The 27,311-nt window shown below is 38.2% G+C and overlaps 3 protein-coding genes and 1 long non-coding RNA gene across 5 annotated transcripts; all 4 read left to right on the plus strand.

Annotated features, from left to right (window-relative positions):
- Positions 1-118: 118 nt before the first annotated feature.
- On the plus strand, positions 119-11,388 carry LOC121980915 (ubiquitin-like domain-containing protein CIP73). 2 transcript variants are annotated; one of them, XM_042533190.1, is made up of 18 exons: positions 119-330; positions 814-934; positions 2,280-2,397; positions 4,456-4,557; positions 6,546-6,670; positions 6,787-6,867; positions 6,940-7,092; positions 7,174-7,243; positions 7,341-7,495; positions 7,978-8,136; positions 8,213-8,278; positions 8,356-8,470; positions 8,529-9,023; positions 9,122-9,243; positions 9,380-9,559; positions 9,705-10,289; positions 10,448-10,597; positions 11,042-11,388. In XM_042533190.1, the coding sequence occupies exons 2-18, from the start codon at positions 815-817 to the stop codon at positions 11,114-11,116; spliced, it is 2,871 nt and encodes a 956-aa protein (XP_042389124.1). In that variant the 5' UTR covers positions 119-330; position 814; the 3' UTR covers positions 11,117-11,388. The 2 variants fall into 2 exon arrangements, with proteins under 2 accessions (XP_042389124.1, XP_042389125.1); XM_042533191.1 differs by having other exon boundaries at positions 6,940-7,053.
- An 804-nt stretch (positions 11,389-12,192) lies between these two features.
- Positions 12,193-13,618, plus strand: LOC121980916. The gene is made up of 4 exons (XM_042533193.1): positions 12,193-12,532; positions 12,869-12,971; positions 13,088-13,249; positions 13,334-13,618. The coding sequence occupies exons 1-4, from the start codon at positions 12,216-12,218 to the stop codon at positions 13,466-13,468; spliced, it is 717 nt and encodes a 238-aa protein (XP_042389127.1). The 5' UTR covers positions 12,193-12,215; the 3' UTR covers positions 13,469-13,618.
- Positions 13,619-16,236: 2,618 nt separating this feature from the next.
- LOC121980917 (la-related protein 1B-like) lies at positions 16,237-20,587 on the plus strand. The gene is made up of 6 exons (XM_042533194.1): positions 16,237-16,773; positions 16,864-17,437; positions 17,535-17,685; positions 17,764-17,854; positions 19,694-19,765; positions 19,942-20,587. The coding sequence occupies exons 1-6, from the start codon at positions 16,378-16,380 to the stop codon at positions 20,215-20,217; spliced, it is 1,560 nt and encodes a 519-aa protein (XP_042389128.1). The 5' UTR covers positions 16,237-16,377; the 3' UTR covers positions 20,218-20,587.
- Positions 20,588-21,379: 792 nt separating this feature from the next.
- Positions 21,380-26,669, plus strand: LOC121980918. Its single transcript, XR_006111678.1, has 2 exons — positions 21,380-22,761; positions 26,415-26,669. It is a non-coding gene; the product is annotated as an uncharacterized LOC121980918 (long non-coding RNA).
- Positions 26,670-27,311: the final 642 nt, after the last annotated feature.

Here is a 27,311-nt window from a genome sequence, read left to right on the forward strand (position 1 = left end):
ACTTTTAATGCGGAAGTTTTTAATCCGGTCGACTATTGGTCTGGTCATCTTAGCGGGCCGTATCGGGCCGAACCGGACGCCGGCTGCATCTTTGATTGACACGAACCCGCCAACCCGTTAAGTTGTCGTAGGGCGTGGTCGAGCGAAAAGCGGCTTCTAGTACTTTCCAGAGTCGCCGGTGGCCTTGAGAGACCGCAAGAGGCCCAGGGAAGAAGCAAGGGATCCGGTAAAGGGAGGCGTAGTCGATCCACATATTTTCTGCACCATTTCGAGGAAGAACGGAGGGAGGAGGGCGGCATCGATCCGTTTTCTTGCCGATTTCGAGATAGGGTTCGATCTGATCGCCCCTTTTATGCTCTGGATTTTTTTCCCCTATCTAGATATGGATATTTCTCCTTTTTTTTTTTTTTTTTTTTTAAAAAAAAAAAAAAGAGTTTCCCCCTTTGGAGTCTGGAATGGAAAAACAATTCCGAAAACTTAGAGCCTATTGATTATTTTTACACGTTCCTCTAAGAAAGATTACCTATTTGATTTGATACCCTGCAAAGAAAAATGAAGAAAATACTTCCACTAGTTTTTTGGCATGAACGATATTCTGGTTTGAAGTCATTATTAAAATTTTCTTATATAAGATTGCAGTATCGGTCTAATAAAAAGTCATTAATGAACTCTTTATTTTGCACTCCATTACATGAACATGCATTACAATTTTATGTCAGTGTTCATGAGACATTCCTATCTGCACAGTTTATACAATGGTTTCCCCCCCCTGTTTTATTGATGATGAAGTTTATACATGATCACTTTTAACAGGATGGCTAATGATCAAAGCAAGTGTTCAGCCACAGAAACCAGTCAATCTTCAGACTCAACTATACAGATTAATGTCAAATCACTGGATTCTCAGATTTATACATTCTGTTTAAACAAAGATGTAAGACTACTATAAGTGTTTCAAGTATTTCATTGTGAGAGAGCCTAGTCTTATGTTGTGTTTCTCGAGGTGCAAATATAATTTTTCTTTATTTTTTGGCGGTCTACTTGGTTTTCTAATTACAAAATCTTTTATGAGTTATGTTTTCTCTCTCTCTCTCTCTCTCCATGTTGTATAGAGGTGGTAGGTATTAGGCAGCCCCCACGGGCGGGATCAACTGGTTATGACATGGATTCTTGCAGCATGAGTCGAGAGGTCGAGGGTCTGCGGCAGCAATTGCGATAACATCAATATCTGTCCGTGCTAAACACCTAAGACCGCCATGTCATAGCTGGGCCCGTATTCACCGTGATTTACTCCCTCTCATACTTGTGGGGCCGGGTTGAGGGGGCCGCTAGGTTGGCGGTTCCAACCTTTGCAGCGCGGTAGGTATTAGGCAACTTGTAGTAGGCTACTCTAATTTTGAAGTGGAAATCTTGATCTCATGTTTTTTATATGTTTTTTCCTTGATTATGTAAGTTTTAGTGTTAATTTAGATTTCCTCATGTGAATCTGATTCACCGTAGACCGATTGGTAGTTTGGAATATGACCCTTTTCCTAATGCTGCAATAACATTGTAACATTATAGGACAAAAATACTCCTAGTCAAATAAAACATCACATATCGTTAACAATGCCTAAGCCTCATTGTAGCGATCTTTTATAGTTATGTGTTAAATAATTTTATTCAATAATTACTTTATTCTAAAAACATTGTCGTTTTATATGTTATTTTAACTGAAAATATATTATAAATTTATAATTGATTGCTATATACAGTATAATGGAAGGTCAAGATTCTTAACTGATCCAAATATAGTTGAGGAAAATTATTACACATACATCTACACAATATCCCATTGCATTAGTTTATAGTGATACTCTTTTAAGATTTAATTTAATATAGTTACATGCTCATATTTTTGTTTGCCTCCATATGTGTACGGTGGTTTTACATCTCTTTAAGTGTTGAGGGATCTCGAAGCAAAGATTTGCTAATCTAATTATATGATTGTTGCACACAACCATAGAGATTTGTATGTGACTATGTCAAGGCTAAATAGAGTATGAGAGACTTAGTCAAGGCTAAATAGAGCTGTTGTTATTTTTTGGTAAAAAAATCTTCAAAGCATAGGTGGGTTGATTTGCGATATGCTTTATATGTTCTCATTGACTATTAAGAAAATGATTATTTGTGTATTTCAAATATCTTTATTCTTATATTCCTGATCTTTCTACTTTGATGGACAAAGCATATTAAATAATTACACTAATTTAGCTTTCTTTTTCCTTGAATTCTTCTAGGCACCAATTCCTTCGCTGAAGGCAATGGTAGCAAATGTTTCAGGTATTCCAGTGGAGCAGCAACGGTTGATATTTAGGGGAAAGGTCTTAAAGGATGATCAACTTCTTTCTGATTATCGTATCCTTTATTTGTTTTTCCAATTGGGTTTGTTTTGTTAGCCATAACTTTCACATAATTGAATCTCAGAGAGAGTGGTTTTCTTTTTAGTTTAGTTATAAATCAGGACGACAACAAGGATATGATAGTGATTTAGTGGCCTTTTTTTATTCATCCTGGTTGTTATAAACCGATTTGTCCAATTAAAATTCCATAGCATGGTAAATTATTGTATCCTGCCCTTGTGCACTTTGATTCATCCTCTGTACTTATAAATCTATATTAAATGGATGAAATTAAAATTTAATTTTTCCTTCATGTGTAGGTAATCTTGCATAGTAGGGATCAATAGAGCAAATATGATCATTATGAGTCCCAATGTGAAGTAACTTACATATCTAGAGCAAAGATTTTTATCTAAACAGAATCTTGATATGATATTTAAAAGCTATCTGATGGGTTGTATTTATATGATGAACATTGTATTAAATGTTTGGTCAAACAGAAGTCCAAGTATTTTTCTCTTCTTTAGCTATATGAATCATGGACGGTGTATTGTACATGGTTATCATCCTCTTGTTATCTATGCTCAATTTACAATAGTGTTTTTTGTAGTAGTTCCCAATTTAAGCTTTTTTTCTGGAAGCTGCCAGGTGCAACTACATGTTAGCAGGTCTTATGGCTTATCTGCGGATGTAGGAAGAGTAAGAAACACTCTGGCTCGATTTAAAATATCAAGAATATAGTTGAAAGAGATACATGTTTATTGTCTTCCTAAATAGAATAATTATGTCTGTATATAGAACAGGATATGACATAATATCTAATGGATTAATATTCCATGTGAGATTAAACCTCAAAATCTAACACCCAAAGTTAATTATCAAGTGTAAGTTGCACGATTTGTTATGTCCATGTCATAGAACACAAAGTAAAACTGTTGTAACATGAAATTTTTTTGTGACCATATAAAGTTACACTAATGTGATATTATGTCATATCACATAAAGTTGTTGCAACGGCAAAGGGGACCTTTGGCGCAACGGTAAAGTTGTTGCCATGTGACCAAAAGGTCACGGGTTCGAATCCTGGAAACAACCTCTTGCAAAAAACAGGATAAGACTGCGTACAATAGATCCTTCCCCGGGACCCTGTATGACGGGAGCTTCGTGCACCGGGTTGTCCTTTTATAAAGTTACACTAATGTGATATTAAAAAAAATGATATATTTGTAAACTAATCTGAAAATGTTCAATCTCATAATCAATGTCTTTAATATTAATAACTTTGTCCATAAAATATAATATAGTATCAATTTTGCTGTAATTACAATTAGTTATAAGATACTAGAAATTTAAATAAAGGTTCAGATAATTATCTTTATCAGACTTAGAGGTCTAACGTTCTCTCTCTCTTTTTCCTTTTTTCCCCCTTGCTATGGATAATGGAGGTGGATGGAGGAAACACCAAGGTAACTGATTATAAAATACATGCATGTAGAAGATTATCCAAAAAATGGAGAAGGATAGCAAGAGATATAATATGTTAATATAAGAGCTGCCTTTTGTCCCTCTGCCTAGAGCTTAAGTAAGGTTGGAATGGAGAGGATGTTAAAAATAAACCAACAAACATGCAACTAGTGAGATAGGCTCATTAGTTTCATGAACAAATTGTGAACAATTCATGAATGAACTTATTTATTAGTGGATTTTATTTTTTTAGTTATGTAAAAATACAATGCATATCCTATACATTCTATATTTTTTTATTATTTATTCAAAATGAGAATTTGGCCATTGTTTTAACTTAATTTTAAGTACAATAATCTCTTTAGTTGAGCTTGATAACAAGCTTGAAGCTGGCTCTAAGTTGATAGAAAGTTCAATAAACAAACTTGAACAAGCTAGGATGAACAAACCTGAACATAGTCAAAACCCTGCTTGCCTCTACTAGATAAAATTGATTCACCTTGAAGGTGCCTGGGTAGTGGTGCTAAGCATTGAGCGTATGCTAAAAACAATCGATTTACGATATTTGCTTACAAAGGCCTTACAAAGTTGTACCTTCACAATTATATAGATCTGGAAGATGGGCATACGCTACATTTGGTTGCTAGACCAGATGAGGCTCAAACTCAATCTGGGATTGTTTCTGGAGATCATTCTAACAGTGGCAACCAAGGTTCATCTATATTATTTCTTCCTATTGTAATATTTAGATACTCTTTGCTTTAGTCAATTGCTAAGCCTTTATTATAAATTTGTTGATGCCTTATTTAAGAATGGATTTGAAGTAATGTTTTCTTGTCGGCACTTAATATGTATGAATTCCAACTATAACTGTTCCTTCTTGATTATGATTTTTTGCTAATTCTCTTATTTGCAACCTTAACATTCTGTAGCATGATTGTAAAGTTACCATTCTTGAAAACTCTAGAAACAATTGCTAATTAGGCATTCTCTGTTTAGCTTTTGCTTGAATAACTGTCACTTGTAACAACTGACTACTATGATCTTGTGTTTATTTTTCATTGTTTACTCACTTATTTTGGCGCAAAGTTAAATTTTCAAAAAATGGATAAATATTTAGACTAGATTAATTCATCTGATTATTTGAGCTTTAGAATTTTGTGAATATTAATTTTTGGAGGCAAAGGAATCTGCAATATATTGCCAAAGGAATTTTACTTGATCAAAGTTTTCATCAGTAGTGGAAGTGAAGGCGCAAAAAGGACGTGCTGTATTTTACATGAAAAACAAAAAAAAAAGAAAAAAATTATGAATGTATCAACATGTTCAGAGGCTAGCAAGAGATTTTTTATAACTAGTTGAGTAAAAATAATAAGAGTGCAAGGTGTAGGTGGTAGAGGGAGTTCAAAGAAACATAATTTATGTAATAAAAATAATTTAATTTATTTGGATATTTATAATAATCAGGTACCAGTTGCTATCCTTAAGCATACATATTAATTTGACATAAATTTAGTTGATTTCTACAAATTTGCCACTTTGGGCGAATTAACTGCATTTAGTACAAATGACAAATGTAATATTAAAGTTGTGGTTTGAAATATGCACTGTGTCACTCAATATTAGTCAGGTGGTACATGAATCGCCTAATTATGGTAGTTTCGCACTTTGATTGTAGTAGCAATACAGCTTGCATATTCCATGATAGGGTTGTATGAGGTAGTATATGTCAAATACATAGTATAAGGTACTGGCACTTGACTCCAACATTTAAAAACAGTTATTTTAGTTGTCTGTTTATTTCACTGAGATTGGTGTGTTCATATGCAAAGTTAATGGGTTGGCAAACATCATAAGTTTCCTGAATATTGTTGCAATTTTTTTTTTGGGTATACAATATATGAAACCGTGATAATATGATAGTCCAGTGTTATAGCCTTCTTTGGAGTAAATTATATTGGGATAGCCATTTTTTCCGGAGTTAGAACTTGGCAGTATGGTTGATTGAATGATCAAAAGACATATAGGTTGATCCAATCAAACTGGTGTCCACTTGTATTATGTGACAATATGAGTTGCATTGTTGCAATATAGTTTTGTGCTGGGAATGAACTTTTATAGAAACCAATACTCAAAATCTTGTCTTTGGACATTTCCATACCATTGTAAGTCATGACCTGATATTTCTTATTTTATCTAATCAGAATACACCTAATTGCTGTTGGGTAGTAGCATTTAATTTTACCTTTTTCAGTAACTTCACACAGCTGTTTTAGTATTGTCACCTCTAATGCAAATTGAACATTGCATAATATTTCATTTAGACTGACCATGGACCTTTATCCTATGATTGGATGCTTCCAGTTAGTCATTGATCTGTTTCTGCTGTATTTAGTGTTTTTTTTAGTTAGGCAACGAGTTTACAATTTGTATTCTATACATATTATTTTCTCTGTTCCAAAAATTTGCACACCTTTCTATTATTATTCTTTCACTGACTGCAAATAAATGGAATCTTCCATGCATGTATCTTCCAATTCTTGCACTTTTATCTGTATATCATTTCAGTCAACTATTTGTAGAATTTTCTTTTTTAAAGAAGCCATCAAAGACATTTCTTTGTATGCTATATATACATGGTTACACAATATTCCATTATCTATGTAGCTGTATGTAGTAATAATTCTCATGTTTTTCTAGGGATTGATGCTTCCACCAATGCACCTCCCAATAGGATTGGACAAGTTTCACATAGTGTTGTTCTTGGAACTGTTAATATTTCTGATCAAAGAGAAGGGATGGGCTTGGTGCCTGATATTGGTCGGGTAGTTTCTTTACTTTAGAAGTTGTGTGATTTCACCTCATTTAAAGTTAAGGATATGGTTCCTTTGTTCTGAGTCTTTTGTGGTTTTACCTGCAATATGTTTTATCCTTTTTGAAGGTTGTTGGGGCAGTTCTGCAATCTTTAGGAGCTGGGATTTTGCCCCCTGTTGGATCTAACAACATCCCATCTGTTGCAACTGTGAGTCTTTTCTTTATATGTTTCTTATTTTGATTACATGAAGGGACTAATGCTAGTGTTCTTTATTGACAGAATCAGGCAGCTCCTAGCAATGGCACAGGACAGTCACAAGATGCTACTGGCAGAGCTCAACAAATCCATCAAACACAGACACCTATTACGTTGGTCAATCAGCTGCCCTTTCAGGTGCAACTTACTTCTCCAACAGTTCTACAACCAAATATGGTAGAAATTTCATTCCGTTTAATATTTTCTTGGTTTAGTTATCTTATGATTTCTTATTGGCCCATTTTTTCTGTACTTTAGGTCATTCCTGATTCATTGAGGACACTTTCATATTACATCAACCGCATGGAGCTAATACTACAAAACAGTGGTTTGTTTTTTTCCTTCAATTTTTTTTTTTTTGAACTTCGGAACCTCTTTATCTTGCAAACAATTTTGAAATGTTCTCTTTTATATAATATTTGAAGGTTCTCAGTCATCTGGACCAAGCAATACACAGAATATTCTAAGGTCAGATAACACATCCTTGCATTGGAATAGGATGCCAACTCCTGACGTGTTGGGTTCAGTAATTGACCAAGCAAGAGTACTACTTACTGGACATACGGCAACTGCTCTTTCTGTATGTTCTTAGTTCTACTTTGAGAATATTTCAGTATAGTGTTTTGTATTATTGTTTTAAAATTTTGTTTCTGCGCCATTAAGAATATGAGTTGTTCAAAAATAAGTCAACTGAATGGGAAAAGACTCATTAACTAATTCTCTAATAAAAAAGGCAGCCCGGTGCATGAAGCTCCCGCCATGCGAGATCCCGGGGAAGGATCCATTGTACGCAGCCTTACCCTGCTTTTTGCAGGAGGTTGTTTTCAGAATTCGAACCTGTGACCTTTTGGTCACATGGCAACAACTTTACATTTGCGCCAAGGCTCCCCTTCTCTAATGAAATGGAAAATTTTAAGATTTATAAATTTTAAACAACTTGTTTAATTTTAACAGTATTATGCTGACGAGAATAGAAGAGATATTTATCAGAATGTTTCTGTATAGTATTTCTTTCACATTGTAATGTCATAGTATCATACCAATTTGACGTTTGTGCTGTAGCGTATGGCTGAGCGCTTGAGAGGCGAAATTACTTCTGATCCATTGGTTCGAAGTCAGATACAGACTGAAGCCATGCATATGGGTTTAGTCATGCAGCATTTAGGTGCAATGCTTTTGGAGCTTGGTCGTACAACTATGATGCTGCGGATGGGAACTCCTGTATGCTATTTGTTTTTTTTTTAATTTAAAAAATATAACCAATATTTAGAAGTGTTATAATCTTACATTTGTGCAGGATGGTTCTTTTGTGAACTCTGGCCCGGCTGTTTATATATCTTCCACTGGGCCAAATCCTATAATGGTTCGGGTGACTGACATTTTTTTATTGTAGTTGAATTGTCCATTTGATGTGAGCAAGCTTCTTTTATTTTATTGCAGCCTTCTCCTCCTCAATTGAACTCTGTTTTCACTGGTTCTTTACCTTTGGTTAGCGGACCTAATATATTAAACGCTGGGGACATATTAAGAAATGTCAATGTACATGTACTCTCGGGTAAGATATTTTTAATTTCACTCACCTTTTGATTTATGCTAAATTTCTAGTTGATCAGGGACTTCATCGGCACCTGGTATATCATCTTCTGGTGCAAGGGAAGATTCAAGGGATCTTAATCATAGTGGACAGCAAAACGTGGGACAAGCGAGTCAAACTGGTCATGCTTCAGCACCTGTAGGGAATGCTGCTCCATTGCGAGGAATGGCTGCTAGAACAGCTGTTGCAGCTATTCCAGCACGTTCTTCTGAAGGAAATGCTGGTCATGTCTTTAGTGTTGCTATTCCTGTACATGCAGGGTCTCAGACGTCGAATCCCACACTTTCTGCTTCATCTCAACATTCTCATCCTTCTATGGTTAGTGGATCACAACCTACCGCATCAGTCACTGTTCCACTTCTTTCTTCAGGATCTGGTAGTGTCCCTCGAGTAGTGGCACAAGAAAATGCACACACGGATCATGCATTTGCTAGTACTGCACAAAATCAAACCAGTGGATGTTCCCCTACCCAAAGCATATCAAACACAGTCAGCCAGCAGTTAGTTACTGAAGGTAAGCATACAAGTAATCTTGTTTCTCTTATGCTCATTGTGTCTATGCTTGTCAACATATCAACATATTTGCTGATTTTTTCTATCTTGGTATTCTAGGTTCTTCGTCATGGAATACTTGTGAGAATGTTATGAGTGATAGGCCCGATAATAACTCTGATTCTGCAAACAAGAATATTGAGACGCTTGTTCCTGACATTTCCACAGAAGATGGAAAGCAGGTATTTATGGTCTATGGTATCTTCTATTAAGATAACAAGCCCCATGGAAGTCTGATATTATTGGATTTGCAACTTTACGAGATTGATTTCCTTCTACTATGGAATTTGGACCATCATCTTCAGTATTGCTTTGTAGAAACTTTTGGTTACTGATGGCATGCGAGGACCCGCAACCTTGAAACCTGTCAATATTGGTTTGACTACAATGGAAAAGCCCCCAGAAGACAAGCTGGAGGCCAATGCAGAAAGTAGCAAGTCTGCTGTAACTGACAGGACTACTCCCTTGGGGCTTGGATTGCGTGGTCTGCAACCCAAGGTGATGAAAACCTCCGTTACATGTGTACCAGAGTTTACAACTTTCTGTAGATCTTATCACGCAATTTTATTTTATTTTTTTTTGTCTTTTTCCCATCTGATATGCATTGATTATGATTTGTGTTGTTATTTGACATCTTGTTTAGAAGCGGAGCAAGGTAGCAAAGCCTGTAGATAAGGATGGAAAACCCCACGATTCATCATCGGCCAGTCAAAATTCAGAATCTATTTCTAGGGGCCAACAGTTGCTAAGATCAATTGTTTCCCAGGGCTCCGATGGTAACAGCACTATGAATAGTTTGGATAGCATGCCTTTTGGTGTGCAAGGTTCAAGTGAACAAATTGATGTTAGCGACATGGTGAGCCAGGTCCTTCGTGGCCCTTCATTTAATAATATTTTGACGAATTTGGCTGAGACTGGATTAGGTTCTACTGCTGCTTTGAGAAACATGATGGAGCAATGCACTCAGAGTCCAGCAATGATGAATACTCTCAATAATATGGCGCAACAAGTACAAGACCAAGATCTTGGAAGCATGTTGATGGGATCTGGGGGAAGTCAAGGTGGTATTGATTTTTCTAGCATGATACGACAAATGTTGCCCGTTGTATCACAAATTATTGGCAGGGTTCCATCCCAGTCCCCATCAGTTAGTGTACCTGAATCTGAACCTCGTTCTCAAAGTAATAGTATGATTAGACAAAACAAGATGCAAGAGAGCAAATTTCAGGTACATGCGTGTTTTGTTAGATTTCCTAATTGAATCATGTAAACATTTTTACATTTTTATAGTTTCATCTTCTTCATCATGGTTTTGGATTCCACTCAGTTCAACTTGCTACTCATTTCTTCTGTCTTTTATATATTTGGCTGACTCAATATTCTCAGATTGATCTTCATGAAGCACAACAAAGGATTGAACAGAATGATTCCCCTGGAAGTATTTTCCGTGCCATGGTGGAAAGTGCAGGCAGTCTTAATGGTGAAAATGATTATGAAGGCCTTCAAGAACTTGGAGATGATGTGGAGCTCAGTATTGTATGTAGTCTATTTTCATTAATTTATACATCCTATTCTTATTGCACCAAGTCTGCGCAATCTTTAATTAATGGATCCCTTGTTTCATTGGTGGCTGTTATATCTTTATATAACAAAGGTAGTTAACATTGAACTATTGATTAAATTTGAGTTTAATTAGCCGAGTCACCCTAGTTGTCATCTGCAAGCAATGCTAAAGTCAAATTTAAGCAAGAAGACTGACTACTCACTCATCAACACTGCTGTGCTTGATAAGAGGCTGACGACCATCCCTTCTCTGCCCTTGCTCTTTATCACCCTTACTATTTTCGCTCAAGAAAATTCTGTTTTCTAGCTTTTTAGTTTTGGTTATGTAACAAAGAAACACTCTTACTGACCACATTTACTGATGATTTATAGTCCTGCAATTTATATTTTATGCCCGTTAATAAATATTTTTGGCAGGAATATTCAGAGATATTGCGTCGTCATATTCAGCAGAGGCTCGATAAAGAATCCAAATCAAAAGAGAAGCTCTAATCTGTGTGTTTATCACCGTTAAATGATTTTTTTACATTCTTTCTTTGGATCAATACAGAAGGCACAACAGTTACTGTAGTATGCGTGATGTTGACTGTTATTTGCTACCGTTTGTCTAAGATTTGTTAAGACCAGCAGGTTGTATGATTATGAAATCCTGTATTAGATGCAATTGCAATTTTGTAGCCGAATATCATGAATGTGTCGAGCAGGTTTTAGACCTCTCTGTTACTAAGATTGAACAAGTGTTTAGTATTGTGCAATTCCTGGTATGAGGTTGCCTTTGCTAGTCGTTCAATTGTCAACATCTCTTGGTGAGTCACAATCAGCTGAGTCGACCTTGCTGACCAAGTAGTTGCAAGTTTCATGCCTTGATCAGTCAATCCATGATAGCAGAATTGCTCAATTGGGTCGGGTCGGGCTAGCTATCACATTCACTGATTGATCTAAAAATCTAAACTTATATAGGGAGATTGTACTTGAACTAAATTTTTTAGACTTTTTTATCGTAATCTGAAAGCTTCATTTCAGTTAATAATTTTCTAATTTAGAATTCATTCATTATAAATATACTGAAAAGAATAGGAGCCATAAATTATTCGATTGAAAATCATGCAAAATTTTACTAATTATTTCCATGCCCCATGCAAAATTATTTCATAATTGTATTCAGTGTGTATGGACTAATATGATTATTCGTATTATCTACAACGACCACTACATATTTATAAAAGGATGATACTAAATATGCAAAAATAGAATACAAATTAATTCTTAAAAATGAAAAAAAAAACAAAAAAAAAAGAAGGAGAGATGTGTCAGACCCTCCGCAGAGAAGCACCAAGCGAAATTGGCGTGCGCCATCAGGACGGGCGGCCACGTGGGACTCGTCGAGTGGAAGTCGGGCTTATCGATAACGTGGAAGATAGGGATTGGTTAATAACGGCAACCACGTCACGTTCTCGTCATCCAGCGTTGGCGTGCAGAATGCTTAGAGATGAGTAGATGACACGCGTCACATGCGATGGGAAGGGACATAAGTGGATGATGACGCCATTCATGAGGTCGGATTACATTCGATTACGATTTATTAGCGTAGATGAAGGACCGAGAGAGCGGCATGAAGGAGGATCGGATTAAGCAGAAGGCTACAACCATGGTCGATGTGCTGCTCCTCGTCCTCCTATCCTTGTTGTGTTGCGGCTTGGAGCGAGCAGCGGCGCAGGTGCCGATCCCACCCCGAATCGATGGCTTCGTCTACGGAGCTGATCCTCCCGTGTGGGGCAAATCCGTGGTGGTGGAGGCCTTCTTCGACCCTGTGTGCCCTGACAGCAGAGACTCATGGCCGCCTCTCAAGAAGGCGCTGCGCCACTACTCCCATCGCCTCTCACTCGTCGTCCACACTTTCGCTCTCCCGTAAGTTCCCGGAGTCAAACTTGGTCTTCCTTTAGCATCTTTTGATTGAATTTTTTTAGTGGAAAATTATGCAGAGTGGTGGTAGATTTCACCTTTTGGAACGCTCGCATGGCATGGCTTCTTCTTGAGCCTTTTCATCTTTTTCTCATCCATGTTGTTCTTTGTTTTTTTTTTTTTGAATAGACTCGAAGTTTATTCATTTGAGATTGCTCTTTGGAATGAATAAATCTGCTGAAACAAAACAACTCAGACATGTCTGGACAAACGGTTTGCTTTCTTCATGTGCAACTTGTCCAGTGGATTTGCCTTGCGATAATGATGTTTTTGTCAGTGCAGTTACCACAGCAATGCATTTATTGCTAGCCGTGCGCTTCACATTGCCAATAGGCTCAACTCATCCTCAACATACCCGTTGTTGGAGCTTTTCTTCAAGTTTCAGGTGGTCTTTTTTACTGCATACAATTTCTTTTCTTTTAAAAGACCTTTTTTCTCAACTACAAATTCAATCATCTAAACATTGCTTCACCTTCTCTAATTTGTATTGTACCAAAACAGGAGAAATACTACAACCGACCAACTTACAACCTGACAAGAGCTTCTATAGTGGATGACATCTCAAGACTGGCCACTAAGGTTGTCGGCAAGGATTCGTTATCATCATTTCTATCTGGTTTCAATGCTACAGAAACAGACTCTGCAACGAGGATTTCCTTTAAGGTCAGTGTAAACATTCAAGGTTGTTTCTTCTATTTTATTAATATTTTTTTCTTGTTTCTGACGCTGATTGTTCAACTACTGCAGTATGGTTGTTCAAGGGCAGTGACAGGCACACCTTTCTTCTTTGTAAATGGGATTCCACTGGCTGTGTCTGGCCCAGTGCCTGATTATAAGGCATGGAGGGATATTATCGATCCACTTGTAGCAAAGCAAAGTTGATAGGTATTAAGTTTTCTGTGAGTGCCAATAAGAAATATACCAATATGATGTATGGCTATTTGATTGTTATGTACAAAGAACCGCAATTGTTATGTCATTTCATTAACACAATCAAACAATGAAATGAGAAAATCATTCCAATCCATTCAATTCTTATCTTGATTTCATTCTTTAAATCAGAAAAAGTATAACCTTTTTGGTGTGATGAAATGTATGGTTGTTCCACCCAAAAAGCAGTTGGAATCGAATCTTATTTAGAAAGAAAGGTCCTGAAAGTGTTGTTTTAGGTGAGGGGAAAAAAAAAGAATCCAACAAAAAGCTCGAATTGACATTTCTATAGCATATTTTAAAGCGATATCGTTTTCAATCAATTACTTATGTTTTTAGAAATCAGACCAATCGTTAAACCAACCTAGCCATTAATTCCCTTGTTAGTATCTCACACAAGTTTACTGCAAAAGCAATGATCAATTAACAAAATGATCGTGTAAAAAGAATGCCTTTTTAAGAAAAAAAATAGCACGGAGACGAGGAGACCGAGTTGAATCCGCTCATCAGAAGCTCAGAAGCCTCCCGCACTCGGATTTTTTTTTTAAAAAAAAAACGATTTTTGTTAATAATTGATGAAGAATGCAAAAGCAAAAGAAGATGCAGAAGGTGGAGAGATCCATACGAAAGAGAGAGGCAAAGACTGGAAATCAGGATTCCAAGGCCAGAGGATGCAATCGACTCTATCGTTGAGTCTTTTCCACAGCCGTTCTTCGGAGGAGGAGCCCGCAGGAGCTGCAGAGGCCGGCATGACCTGATCCGTCTGTCGATCAGGTCGAGAAAGGGGCAAGAAAAGAAAAACAGAGGCCATAATTGGGTCGATATCTATTTGTTAATTGGGCTGTGTTTACAGCCTAACAAGGATTTAGGATGGATGATCACTTATGAATGTGTAAAAGGAGCAGGAATCTCCTCAGTCCACATTTTTATGGACCAAAGGATGGATCATGATCTAAATTAGTTGTGATCCTTCCTTAGGTTCATCGTCTCTCTCATGTTATAGTTTGGTTTGAAGCAGACAGCCAGAGACCACCAGTGATGGGCAAAGACAATTTCTTCCCGAACATATAGGGATGGTAATTTCTCATTAATGTGAATGGAGAAGGATATGAAATTTTTTTTAGATCCGATTAAATAATCATGTATTTAAGTTTTGATATTTTAAGGTATGGAGGTGAATATGGTAAAATCCTACTCATACTTTGATATCCGATATATATAAACCTCATTTTTTATTAAAAAAACTTTAGCCCACTTCCACTTTAAAAAAAAAAAAAACATAGTTTGCCTCTTTATCCTATCATCAACAAATATCTCATCTTCTTTTCTATAAAAAATACTCACTCAATCGAAGGAGCGTGGGATGAATAAGAGCATACGAGTACAAGAATTTAATAATTATTCATAAGTTCATTGAAATAATTTAGGGGGTATTTGGTTGATAGATTTGAGAATGAGGGAATGTAATGATAGTAAAAGATAGTATTTGGATTGTGGGTTTAGGAATGATTTCTAGATTTATTGGAATCAACTAAACTCATATAACTAGGTAAGTTTCATTTCCATTGTCATTCTTATTCCACCTTACTATCAAACTCATATCCATAGTCGTTCTAGTCATTTACTCAAACACCACCTACTTTTTTTTAATAAAAAGAGAGTTGTATATAGCAATAGGATGATAAATAGGATATGAATATGCGATTCTTTAACAAGTATGAAGATAGGGATGCGGATGAAAGTTAAATATTCAATTGGTATGGAGATTAGTATGAGGATTGATGAAAGTTAAATACCAAGGATAGATATAATAGATGACTATAGATATAGAGGATATGAAATTCAACTCAAATTTGATCCATTGTTATCCCTAATTTTAGATGTCCAGAGGTTGATAAACTTATTATAATATAATAAAAAATCAATTTCCGATAGACACATACCCTCAGGAAAAATAACTCCTTTCACTTACCAATTTAACCATTAGCTAAAAAATTACTCTATAATTTACCTCTATTTATATTAACTGGAACGAACTACGAAGAGCCCCCATGGGTTGGATCAGCTGATAGGGTGTCTGGATGCTTGCATCGAAGGTCGTAGGGTCGAGGGTCACCAGCTGCACACCGCCTAGCTTAACCGTGATTTATCTCCTCTGGACATCTATGGGGCCGGACCCAGGTGGCGGTTCCACCTTTTGCATGGAACGAACTACGAAGACGACGAAATGAACAAAATGCTTCAACTTATGAATGTGAATGGAAAGTCAAACCATAGAAATTATAGACAACCATCTTCTATACTTGCACAAGTTTTATTTTAGACAACTTTTAAAGTTGGAAACCAATGTGTGGACTAATGTACATTCTTAGATAAATGATTACAACGTTTTGTATGCTACTAGTTGAGGTAGAATGCTAAATTTGTATTTACAAGGGTGATTATGATGTTATACTTGCTTATGGTGATTAAAAATGTTTTTCTTCATTATAATTATAATATTTTAAATTATAAAGATAAAATAAAAACAGGTGAGTTTGTTTGTGTTGTGGGTTTGTTTGAAGAAGAACATAGGGCCCTGAATGGGCTTTCCCTAGAAAATATCTATATGTATAAAAGTGTTTTTAGGGTTTTTCGTCTGAGTGAAAAAAAAACAGAAGGGTAAAATTAATAATTGATAATTAGGGGTGTTTATTATTTAGTGTGAAAACATTAGGTAAAGGAAAGGAAGAGAGAGAGAGAGAGAGAGCAGTGGAAAAGACCAAGAGGGCCACCAACAACAAGCACGGACGACGGCGTGAGGAGGGAGCGGCCGATCCTCTCTCTCTCTTCCTCCCTCAACTTACTCACTCTCCTCATCGATGACCGTTCCTGCTTCCATGGCCGCCGCGGCCGCCACCCCCACGGATTCGTCGCCCTCCTCACCTTCCCCGCGGGCGGACCGGGCCGCCCGCCAACCCTGGTCCCATGTCGTCCGAGGTGAACCCGACGGATCCTCCTCCTCCCCGCCCCCGATCTCGTCGCCGGATCCCTCCGATCGCAAGCCTTCTGCTTCCGATGGTGTCGCGCAGGAAGCCGCCGCTGCTCGCGGGAAGAAGCCCGCCTGGAAGCGCCCTTTGCCCAATGGCTCGATCGAGACGGGCCCGGCCGTGATGGGCGGCTCCGCCTCCTGGCCTGCTCTCTCTGAGTCCGCCAAGCCTGCAGCTAAGTCTCAGCCCTCCGCTTCAGATGGAACGCCGCCGCTCTCTGCATCACCGGTCAGGGTTTCCCGATTAAGAAAAAAACTGATCTAAATCTGCGTTTATCTGTCGTGTTAGATTAATGCCTTTATTGGATTTTGTGCTTAGGGGCCTGCGACTTCGAGTTCTTTGCCTAAGCAGAATGTAACTCCGCATGGCGCTCCAAATCATCTGGCTCCTGAAAACCAGAAATCGATCAAACGTGGTGGTAATATTAGCAATGGCGCGTCTCCTGCCAGTGCGGCGGCGGCGGCGGCGCCCTCACCCCCACCGGCTTTGGCAATTATGCCCCAGGCAAACATGGACGAGCAGGCTCCTCGAGAGCTCTCGTCTCAAGAGCATTCTACCAAGAACACTACCAACTACAACAATGATTCCAAGGGAGGCGGGTCGGGATCACAGGTTCATGATGGTGGCGGTGACAATTGGAGGAGCTATGGTGGCAACAGGAGGTGGAACAATGGCGGTGGTTCTGGATCTCACCATAGCAACTATAGTAACCGCCGTGATCAGGAGCGTGGTAGCTATGATGGATATCGGAGGAATTCTTTTGGAAGGGACTTCCAGATCCAGCACCGAGGTGCCCGACCCTATTTTAGGCCTCCACCGCCGCCAATGCCACCTCCATTCCCTGGACATATTCCACAGGTTCGGCCTTTTGGGAATCCCATTGTTTTCTCTGGTAAGTTCTATGGTCTTGCTGAATGGATGATCTGTAGTTTCATCATCTGTTGATGGAATTCTCTTTGTTCACGAGGATTCTCTTAACCTGGTTTCAGATATGCAATCTCCTTACGTTTATTTATCTAGCCAACCACCTCCTGGGGCTGTTCCCTTTGTTCATCATCCGGGAATGGCACATGCTATGTATTTCCCAGCTATAGATGCGCAGCGTGCTACTTTACTCAAGCAGATAGATTTCTATTTCAGGTGAATGAATGAATTGCTATGCAAACATTAGCTCTAAATGATTATTATATTTTGTTTATCTTTTTCCCACTTTCCCAGTGATGAGAATCTGTGTAGAGATGTTTATTTAAGGCAGAACATGGATGAGCAGGGATGGGTTTCGGTATCCTTGGTCGCTGGGTTCAATAGAGTAAGTTGGTTTTATCATAGCTTATAATTGACACATGAAGAATGTCTGAAGAATTCCCTTTTTCTCTACTCTTTCTGGTGTTATTACAGAAAAAATATTTTACAATATGTGACGTTCTTATTTTCCATCTAAACCTATAATGTAATAATTGAAATTTCTCCAATCTATCTTTACAATAGTGCATCAGAATTTTTGGTGGATGACTGTGATAATAGCATTTCTACTACTTTGCTATAGTGTTGGCTTTTTAATCAGTCATTTTAGTCTCTGCTTTGTATAATTTTAGTCCCTCAACACATGTTGGTATAATTTTTGGATGGAATGTCAAAGTTACTGAAAATTATGTTGCATCTAGAAAAAAATTGCCAGCCAAGCAATAATGTATCATCCAACAAATAGAGATAGCTAACATTATAAATATGAATTATAGTTCAAGATAGCACATGGAACAGAAGGAAAGTATGGGAAGAATTTATTTTATTATTCGTATATAATGTGTATCATCTGTGGAACTGCAATTTCTTTGATCACTACCAACAACTAAGGCATTTGCAATAGCTTTTGTGACTTTGATGTCATGGTATATTACCACACTATCGCACTAATATAAAATTGGTATCTTAACTTTTATCTTCTTGGAATAGGACATTACCCAGACTAGATGACAATACTTATTTTGTAGAAGTGAATTGTCTAAGCTGAGCATATTTCAAATGCAAAGGGCTCATGATCATTGTCACTTCCTCTTGTCAATCACTTTTTTGGCTCTGTGATTTCATCCCCCTTCAATTTGATCCTCCAACACCATGTAGAATATTGGATATGATGTATTATCAATTGACACAAGTCAAACTGAAAAAGGATGTGGATTGAGTTACAATAGTCGTCTGAAGATTCCGACAGAGTGTATGCAAACTTCTGTACTTCTGTTTTTTTTTTCCAATACTCATTGGTCGACTATCATGTGTACTGCTTCTATTTTGATAATCGTGACCTATATCTGTACACTATTGAATTTCAACTGCAAATATTTCAAGCTGTATAAAGTTGTTTGTTTTCTAGTTCTTTTGGCCAGATTATGATTATTTATCAACAGAATTTGATCCTTGTTATAAGTGACTGACGATGACTACCACTCTTGCAAACTATGTTGCCAATTTGTGAATGTCCATCTTGAAGAACAAGTAGTTGTTTTAATCCCAACTATATGGGATGGGATTGAATTTCCACCTTCAGAATGCTTAAAAGGTGATTTGATGACTTATTATTTATGTTATCATCGGATTAACAGAGGATATTCTTTTTAAAGGTGACAGGGTAGAAGGAGTTCAATTAAATTTATTTGATAAAATTTGAAGACATTTGAATGACTTTGGACCTTGATATTTTGGAATTACAAGTAATACAAATTTATATAGAGCCCATTGCTGGAATACGCCTTTTAGCTGACCTCAGCTACTTGGGATGCTCAACTTCTCAGACATTGTATTAAATTCTGATAAAGTTGCTGTGATATTTATATTTGTAATTATGTTTAGAGAAAGTATCTTTTATGCTTAGTTGCTTACAACTCACAACTGGAGAGGCATTAGGCGATCTTGTTCGTGACAATTTTTTCTACTTACTGCATTGGTTGTTTCAATGCCGTTTCAATCTTTGTGATCTAGTTGGCCATGTTGCTCATGATTAGGACAGTTTTGATGGGTCACACTTCACAGTGGCGTCAATCCCTCGTGGTTTATATATATATATATGTTATTGTTTTCTTGTTTCTTATCTTTCTAATTTAACTATTGAAGTATTAATTTTCAGTATGGAAAAATTTCTCAATATTTACAGGTCAGACAAATAACGAACAACATAGACTTCATATTAGACACTCTCCCGCTGTCCACTGAAGTCGAAGTGCAGGTACATTTTAAATTTTTTCCCCTAGCCATTTGTAATGATTAATATGAACAGAAAACTAATTCAAAGGTTCTTAGCTTCATAGATGAACTTGCCATGTAAACCCATGAACATACACCAACTTGTTTTTACGCTGTGCTAGTCCTCTATTAGTTATTTTTGACACATGCATATCACAGGGCGATAAAATTAGGAAGCGTAAAGGCTGGATGAGTTATCTTCTCCGACCAAGTATCAATCGGGCTGCCAACGCTTCTGGTCAGTCTCCAGTGACATTGAAACCTGATAATCTGGCTGCACAGTTGCAAGCTGTTGATCTGGAGGCGGCAGTTTCTGAGCAGAGCAGGAGAAGGATTCTCAGTCGGTCAGCATCTGGCAACGTGAATAGCCAGCTACATGCTGATGTTGCCGCCGATTGTAATGGTGACATTATCGGACAAATGGATCAAGAGTGACTTGTTTTAGAGTTCTTCACAGAGGGAGGGTGGAGAATGAGAACATTACTGGCAATCTATGGGAGGTTGCATTTTATTTTGCGGTTGCCATGCCAGAATCTTGAAGTATCTTTTAGGTTGCAGACTGAAGAGGGAGGAACAAAAAGAAAAAAAAAAAGAAAAAAATTGAAAAATCAAAAGAACAAGAAAAGAAATGGAAAGGAGAAAAAAAGGGGGGAAAGATAGAAGCAACAACTGTGTTTATTTGTGGATTTCCAGTCTGTTTATTTCTGCATACTGTTTCTTTAGAGCGTCTTAAGTGTTCTCATTTTTGCGTTATGAGGATGGAATTTGTCACACCTTAAATTTGTCAAGTGAATTGTTTCCTTTATTCGTTTTTTTTGGTGTTTCATGAATAAGAGACAAAATTGCACTTCATTTTCTTGTCGTGAAGATTGTTGTCCCTGATGCACTGAAGGTGCAGATATGTGCGAATACAACAGTCTTTTAGTAGCCAGTAGTGATTTCTACTTGGAGGGAAGAATAAAGATGGAGGGCAAGGAGGAAAAGCTGATAGTAGGATGCAAGTTTGTCTTTTTTTTGAAGTTCTAGGGTAAAAGCGCTAGACATTGAATTTGTTATGAAGTTTTTGAGATTTTAACAAAGTTATGTTTTTTTTTTAAATGAAAAATATATTGGACTTGCATAAACTTGTCACATTCTTGAATTAAAAGGGAAATGATACATTTTTATGAAGGTTCCATTGTGCATATTAATTTAACGATTTTACATATGTTTTCTTATTGATAAATGTATTCATGCATGACATGCTTTATTAATGAAAATAAAATCTGATAACGTGCCCAAATGGCATGGAAACACTTTCCTGAAGGAATAATTTAAAATTATAATCACAAGTTTTTATACACAAATTTGTTATAAAATTGAAAATATATGAAATGTATCAAAAGTTAAAATACGTAATGGATTTGTTATCAATTAAAAGCCTGTGGCATAAAAGATAATCATCTATCCCCTAACCAGGCATTTACTGTTCTTTGGTACTATATATATATATATATATATATATATATATATATATTTTTTTTTTTTTTTTTTTTTTTATGCGGATACAGCTTTGGGTATAGGAGTAATTAGGAGGAAAGAGAGACAATTTGGTCTTTTCAGGATGAGGACTTTTAAGTTATGGCCAGTACTGTTCATGAAAAAAAGTCGGGTTTTGGGGCTCCGCCGCCAGCCAAGGAAGGGTGGTCTCCCTCTCTCGCCCTTCGTTGGTCCACTGAAGCCGTAGGCGCTCCCCTCCTCTCCTCTACCCCTTCCCCTCCGGTCTCCTCATTCCAGCGCCGCCACCAGGAGTTTGGGGCGTGGGTTTTCCGTCGCCGCCTCCACGACTAGGAGAGGGTCTTCTTCTCCCCTTGCCGCAACCACGGCAAGCAGGGGAGGGGAAAGCTCCCTTCTTCCCCGCGCTGCCGCCACAGGGACCTTCGACAGGACTCGCCGCTCATCGGACCACTCGCACCGCACCCACAACCCACGCCCATCGCTGACCGCGCACAGCAGCTCCTCCGCCGGCAGCCTCCGCGCGTTGCCAGCCCCCCGCCAGCCCCCCGCCAGCAACCTCCACGTGTACAGTAGCTCCTCCGCCGGCAACCTCCGCACGCTGCCAGCCCCCCACCGACAACCTCCACGCGCCCCCAGCAGCTCCTCCGGGCTTCGCCGGTAGCTTTCGCGTGCCGCAACCATCACTTACCAGCAGTCCCTGTGCTGACTTTACCTCGGTTCCGATTTGTGTCGCTGTGGTATGCCGATCCATGTGTTGATTCAATCTGTGTGTCGTGTTCTGGCCTTTATCTTGTCACTGTGTTCCGGCATACGCGCCGTTGTCACATTCCGGCCTGCGAGCCAATGTCATACGCCGGTTGTGTCGTCGTTGTATTCCGATTGTGTGCCACCTTTTAGATCCATGCTGTATTCGGCTCCGCGTCGTCACCTCCGGACCCAACTCCTCTTCGGACGGTTCAGAGGCATCCACCCTTCCGGGTCACGACGACTCGATCAGCTTCGCAACCAGCTCACCGCTCCATCCGAAAGCGCCCCCCGGGGCCAGGGTACGTCGCCGTACTCATTTCGTACTTATTTTATTGTCCTGTTATTATTCAGATCATTATATATTCGTGGGGCTCGCCTCGAGCATCGAGGTACCAGAGACCGGGGCAACCCGGTCGCTGGCTGCAGGTATTGTTGACCGAAGGACTTCTGGCGACTTGGTCAACACAGGAGACATCCCACCATCCAGGTCATGATGATGCGGTCAATATTCCAGACACGTCATTCCGGCAGGTCCGTCTTCTCAGCTTCCCGACAGGAACATAATTGGCGCCGTCTGTGGGAACTTCGCCTGATTTGGAATGTGGAGATGGAAGACGCCGGAAAATTTTGCTATATTCATGACCTTGGTGGGTTTCGACGAGCATATCATATTCGCCTCACTCCACGAGTACTCGGGAGTCGAGGAATTGAATTAGATCCTCTGCTGGTTGGCAGGTCAGTTTTTCCGTTATATTTCCTCTTTTAGTTATATGATCTACCACAGTTCCTCGATCAAGGACCCCCGAGCCGATCAGCCGGGTGTGTATTTATCTGAGTCATGAGCTCGATGTTGAAGACTCCCGAGCCGATAGGTCGAATGTGTATTTATCTGAGCTACAGGCTCAATGTCGAAGAACCTCGAGCCGATCGGTGGGGTGTGTATTTATCTGAGTCACGGGCTCGATATCGAAGACCCCCGAGCCGATCGGCCGGGTGTGTATATTATCTAAGCCACGGGCTAGATGTCGAAGACCCCCGAGCCGATCGACCGGGTGTTTATATTATCTGAGCCACGGGCTCCATGGGCGGAGCTTACATGGGCCCAGTGTGGGCAGTTGCCCACACTGGGCCCGAACAAAAAAAATATTATCGTCGTAGACTCGTAGCTCATGCGGTCACGTAGTCCTTCCTCCCTGCCTCCTCTTCGACTTCATCTTCCTCGGTTCCTCCCTTAGTCCCTTGCGGCCGCACTCCATAGGCCATAGCAATTAGCAAACTAAGAAGCTTAAGGTAACTCTTAAAGTCTTAACCCTAAATGTTTTTTTTCTTGTTTTGAACAAAAAACCCAGAGAGCCGGTGAGGCACTTCTAAGTTCTAAGTTTTGTTTCCACAACTAATATTAGTTATCTGTATATTGTTTTATTTTCTACCATATGCTTACAAAATTAAGAGCTACTAATGTCTAATGTTATAGTTAATATGAAGAAAATTATTGCAACAAATTCGGTCCTGCAATGCCTGCGCGGTAGCGTACGAGTGTAACCAATTCAGTCCTGCACTTAATGACCATCCCTGCCTTGGTGTGACCGCGTCACTGCTCGGCATAAATCCATTGTTTTTATTCATTTTTATACATTGATGTTTACTTAATTGTGTTTGCTTAGTTATTTATATTTCTATTATGCAATTAAGCAATAAGCATGGGTCTTATCTTTAATATTAGGTGGTTTTAGGATTTTGTTTAAGTTTGGATTGTTAATTCATTTTTTATTTTTTTATATTAGAAAATCACTATGTCTACAATGCATAGATTTTTTAAAAGAAAAACTCCAGAACCAGAAGAACAAAATATTAGAGATGTTACAGTTGGAGAATTTAATTTTTCACAATTACCAGCAGATCTTGGACTAAAGATTCCAATTTGTTCTTATAATGTTAACATTAGGGATCAAGTTCGAAGGATATATTTGCAAAAAGGCCCATGCCAACCTTCAGGTTATGAATTCCCAAAACAAAAATTTGGAGTAAGCCAATTTAGACGGTTTAATCTTTCATGGTTTAAGGAATTTGGTGATTGGTTGGAATATAGTATAGAAAAAGATGCGGCGTATTGTTTGTATTGTTATCTCTTCAAGACAACTAAGGGAAAACAAGCAGGAGGAGAGACTTTTGTTAGCAAAGGATTCACAAATTGGAAGGGTAAAGATAGATTAAATATTCATGTTGGCCAACATGATAGTGAACATCATAAAGCTCGAATGAATTGTGAAGCTTTGATGAATCAAGATGAGCAGATTCAATCAATTTTGCACAAACAGTCAAAGCAAATGCGAAATGATTATCGTATCCGTCTCAATGCTTCGATTGATTGTATTATAGTTTTGTTGCGACAAGGGAATTCATTTCGGGGTTATGATGAAACTGAAGGTTCTCTTAATCCGAGTAACTTTCTTATTCTACTGGAGTTTTTAGGTGCTCATAATAAAGAGATTAATGATGTGATATTGAAAAATGCTCCTAAAAATTGCAAGTTAACATCACCGGATATTCAGAAGGATATAGTAAGGGCCTGTGCATCTGAAACAATTAATGTTATTATCAAAGATATTGGTAATTCATTATTCTCTATTTTAGTTGATGAATCTCGTGATGTGTCAATGAAGGAGCAAATGCCAGTTGTTTTGCGCTATGTGGATAGTAGTGGGCATGTAAATGAGCGTTTTATTGGAATTGAACATGTTACTAGTACTACAGCACTCTCACTTAAAGCTGCTATTGATAAGATGTTCTCTAAATATAATTTGAGCATAGCTAATGTGAGAGGACAAGGTTTTGATGGAGCAAGTAATATGCAAGGTAAATTTAATGGTCTAAAAGCACTCATTTTAAAGGAGAACCCATGTGCATTTTACATACATTGTTTTGCCCATCAGCTTCAACTAGCTCTTATAGCTGTGGCCAAGAAAAATCTTCCGATTTCTAATTTCTTTCGTATTGTTGGTGATGTGGTAAATGTTGTTGGATCATCTTGCAAACGTTCTGATCTTCTTAAGGAGAAACATTCAGATTTTATTGTTGAGGCACTAGAGAGGGATGAAATTTCAAGTGGTCGAGGACTTAATCAAGAAACTACCCTTCAACGTGCTGGGAATACACGTTGGGGGTCACATTACAATTCTTTGATCAGTTTGATTTCTATATTCTCTGCTGTCAGTGATGTGCTTGAAGTGATTTCAAAAGATGATTCTAGTTCTCCTGATCATAAAACTGAGGCATTTAATTTATTGGAGTCAATACTTTCATTTGATTTTGCATTCAATCTACACTTGATGAAACATGTCTTAGGGATTTCGAGTGAATTGTCGACGACATTACAAAAGAAAGATCAAGATATTGTAAATGCAATGGATTTGGTACAAGTATGCAAACACCGACTCCAAAATATGAGAGAAGATGGTTGGGATTCATTTTTAGAAAATGTTCACTGTTTTTGTCAACAACATTACATTGATTGTCTCAAAATGGATGATATGTTCATACGTTGGGCACCATGTGGTCGTCCCCATCGTAATCCACCAGAAGTGACAAATTTACATCACTATCGAGTTGAATTATTCTATGGTATTATTGATATGCAACTTCAAGAATTAAATGATCGTTTCTTAGAGGCAAGTACAGAGTTGCTTCTTTGTGTAGCTTGTTTGTGTCCACAAAACTCTTTTTTAGCTTTTGACAAGAAAAAATTGTTGCAACTGGCTGAGTTTTATCCACAAGATTTCTCAAGATTTGATCTTCTCGTACTTGATGATCAACTTGAAACTTATATATGTGATATGCGTTCTAACAAAATATTTCAAGGATTGAAAGACCTCAGTGATCTTTCAGAGAAGTTAGTTATGTCAAAGAAAAGTATGGTGTATCCATTGGTTTTTAAGCTTTTGACATTAGCATTAATTTTACCAGTTGCGACCGCGACGGTAGAGAGTGTTTTCTGCCATGAGAATTGTGAAAGACAGGTTGCGCAATCGAATGAGTGATGATTGGATGAATGATAGTCTTATTGTCTATGTAGAGAAAGATATATTTCTAATGATTGATAATGAAGCTATTATACAAAAGTTTCCAAATATGAAGACTCGGAAAGAACAATTGTAAGGTAATTATATTGCGATATTTGATTTCAATTGTATGCTTTGTTAACAAAAGAATTAACTTCTTGACTTAAAATCTTTACAACTCTCCTTTGAAATTAATATATTCTTTAAAAAATCATGTAGTTCTACTAATGTTGAATATGTCACGTTATCACTATAAGTTTTAGCTTTCCATTTTGAATTTTGATAGCAAGTGCTAATTTGTCTGATTCATTTGCAACTATTTCTATGCAGATTTCAATGTGGATGATGCTGGCTTGATATTTGAAAATTATGAAGAACTTTTGAGTGCATCTCATAGCCAAGAATCTGTTTGTTTGAAGATGGTGGATTAGATCATTTTTTTTATATTAGGGAGGCTAATCGGTTGGACAAGCTCATCGGGCTAGTTTTCATTTTGTCATTTGGGGTTTAATTATTATGTCAGCTTCTATGTATCATGTTCTGTTCTATTATATAACGAAACATGATTAACTATTCCTTTCTCTAGTTCTTTTCAATGAGGCACACTCAATATATATATATTGCCTAGTCTATGTTGATCTTTGATTTTATACCATGCATAATTTTACAATTATAAAATTTTAATTTTGTTTTGCTTTATTAAATATATTATATTATTGCCTACACTCAACCAATATCCTAGCTCCGCCCCTGACGGGCTCGATGTCGAAGACCCCCGAGCCGATCGACCGGGTGTGTATTTATCTAAGCCACGGGCTCAATGTTGAAGACCCCCGAGCCGATCGACCGGGTGTATATTTATCTGAGCCAAGGGCTCGATATCGAAGACCCTCGAGCTGATCGGCCGGGTGAGTATATTATCTGAGCCACGGGCTCAATGTCGAAGACCCCTTAGCTGATCGGTCGGGTGTGTATATTATCTGAGCACGGGCTCGATGTCGAAGACCCCCGAGTCGATCGGGCGGACGTGTATTTATCTGAGCCACGGGCTCGATATCGAAGACCCCCAAGCCGATCGACCGGGTGTGTATTTATCTGTACAACAGGCTCGATATTGAAGACCCCCGAGCCGATCAACCGGGTGTGTATTTATCTGAGCCACGAGCTCGATGTCGAAGACCCCCGAGCCGATCGGTCGAGTGTGTATTTATCTGAGCCACGGGCTCG

The sequence above is a fragment of the Zingiber officinale genome, chromosome 5A (assembly GCF_018446385.1).
Source record: "Zingiber officinale cultivar Zhangliang chromosome 5A, Zo_v1.1, whole genome shotgun sequence".
Classification (NCBI taxonomy): domain Eukaryota; kingdom Viridiplantae; phylum Streptophyta; class Magnoliopsida; order Zingiberales; family Zingiberaceae; genus Zingiber; species Zingiber officinale.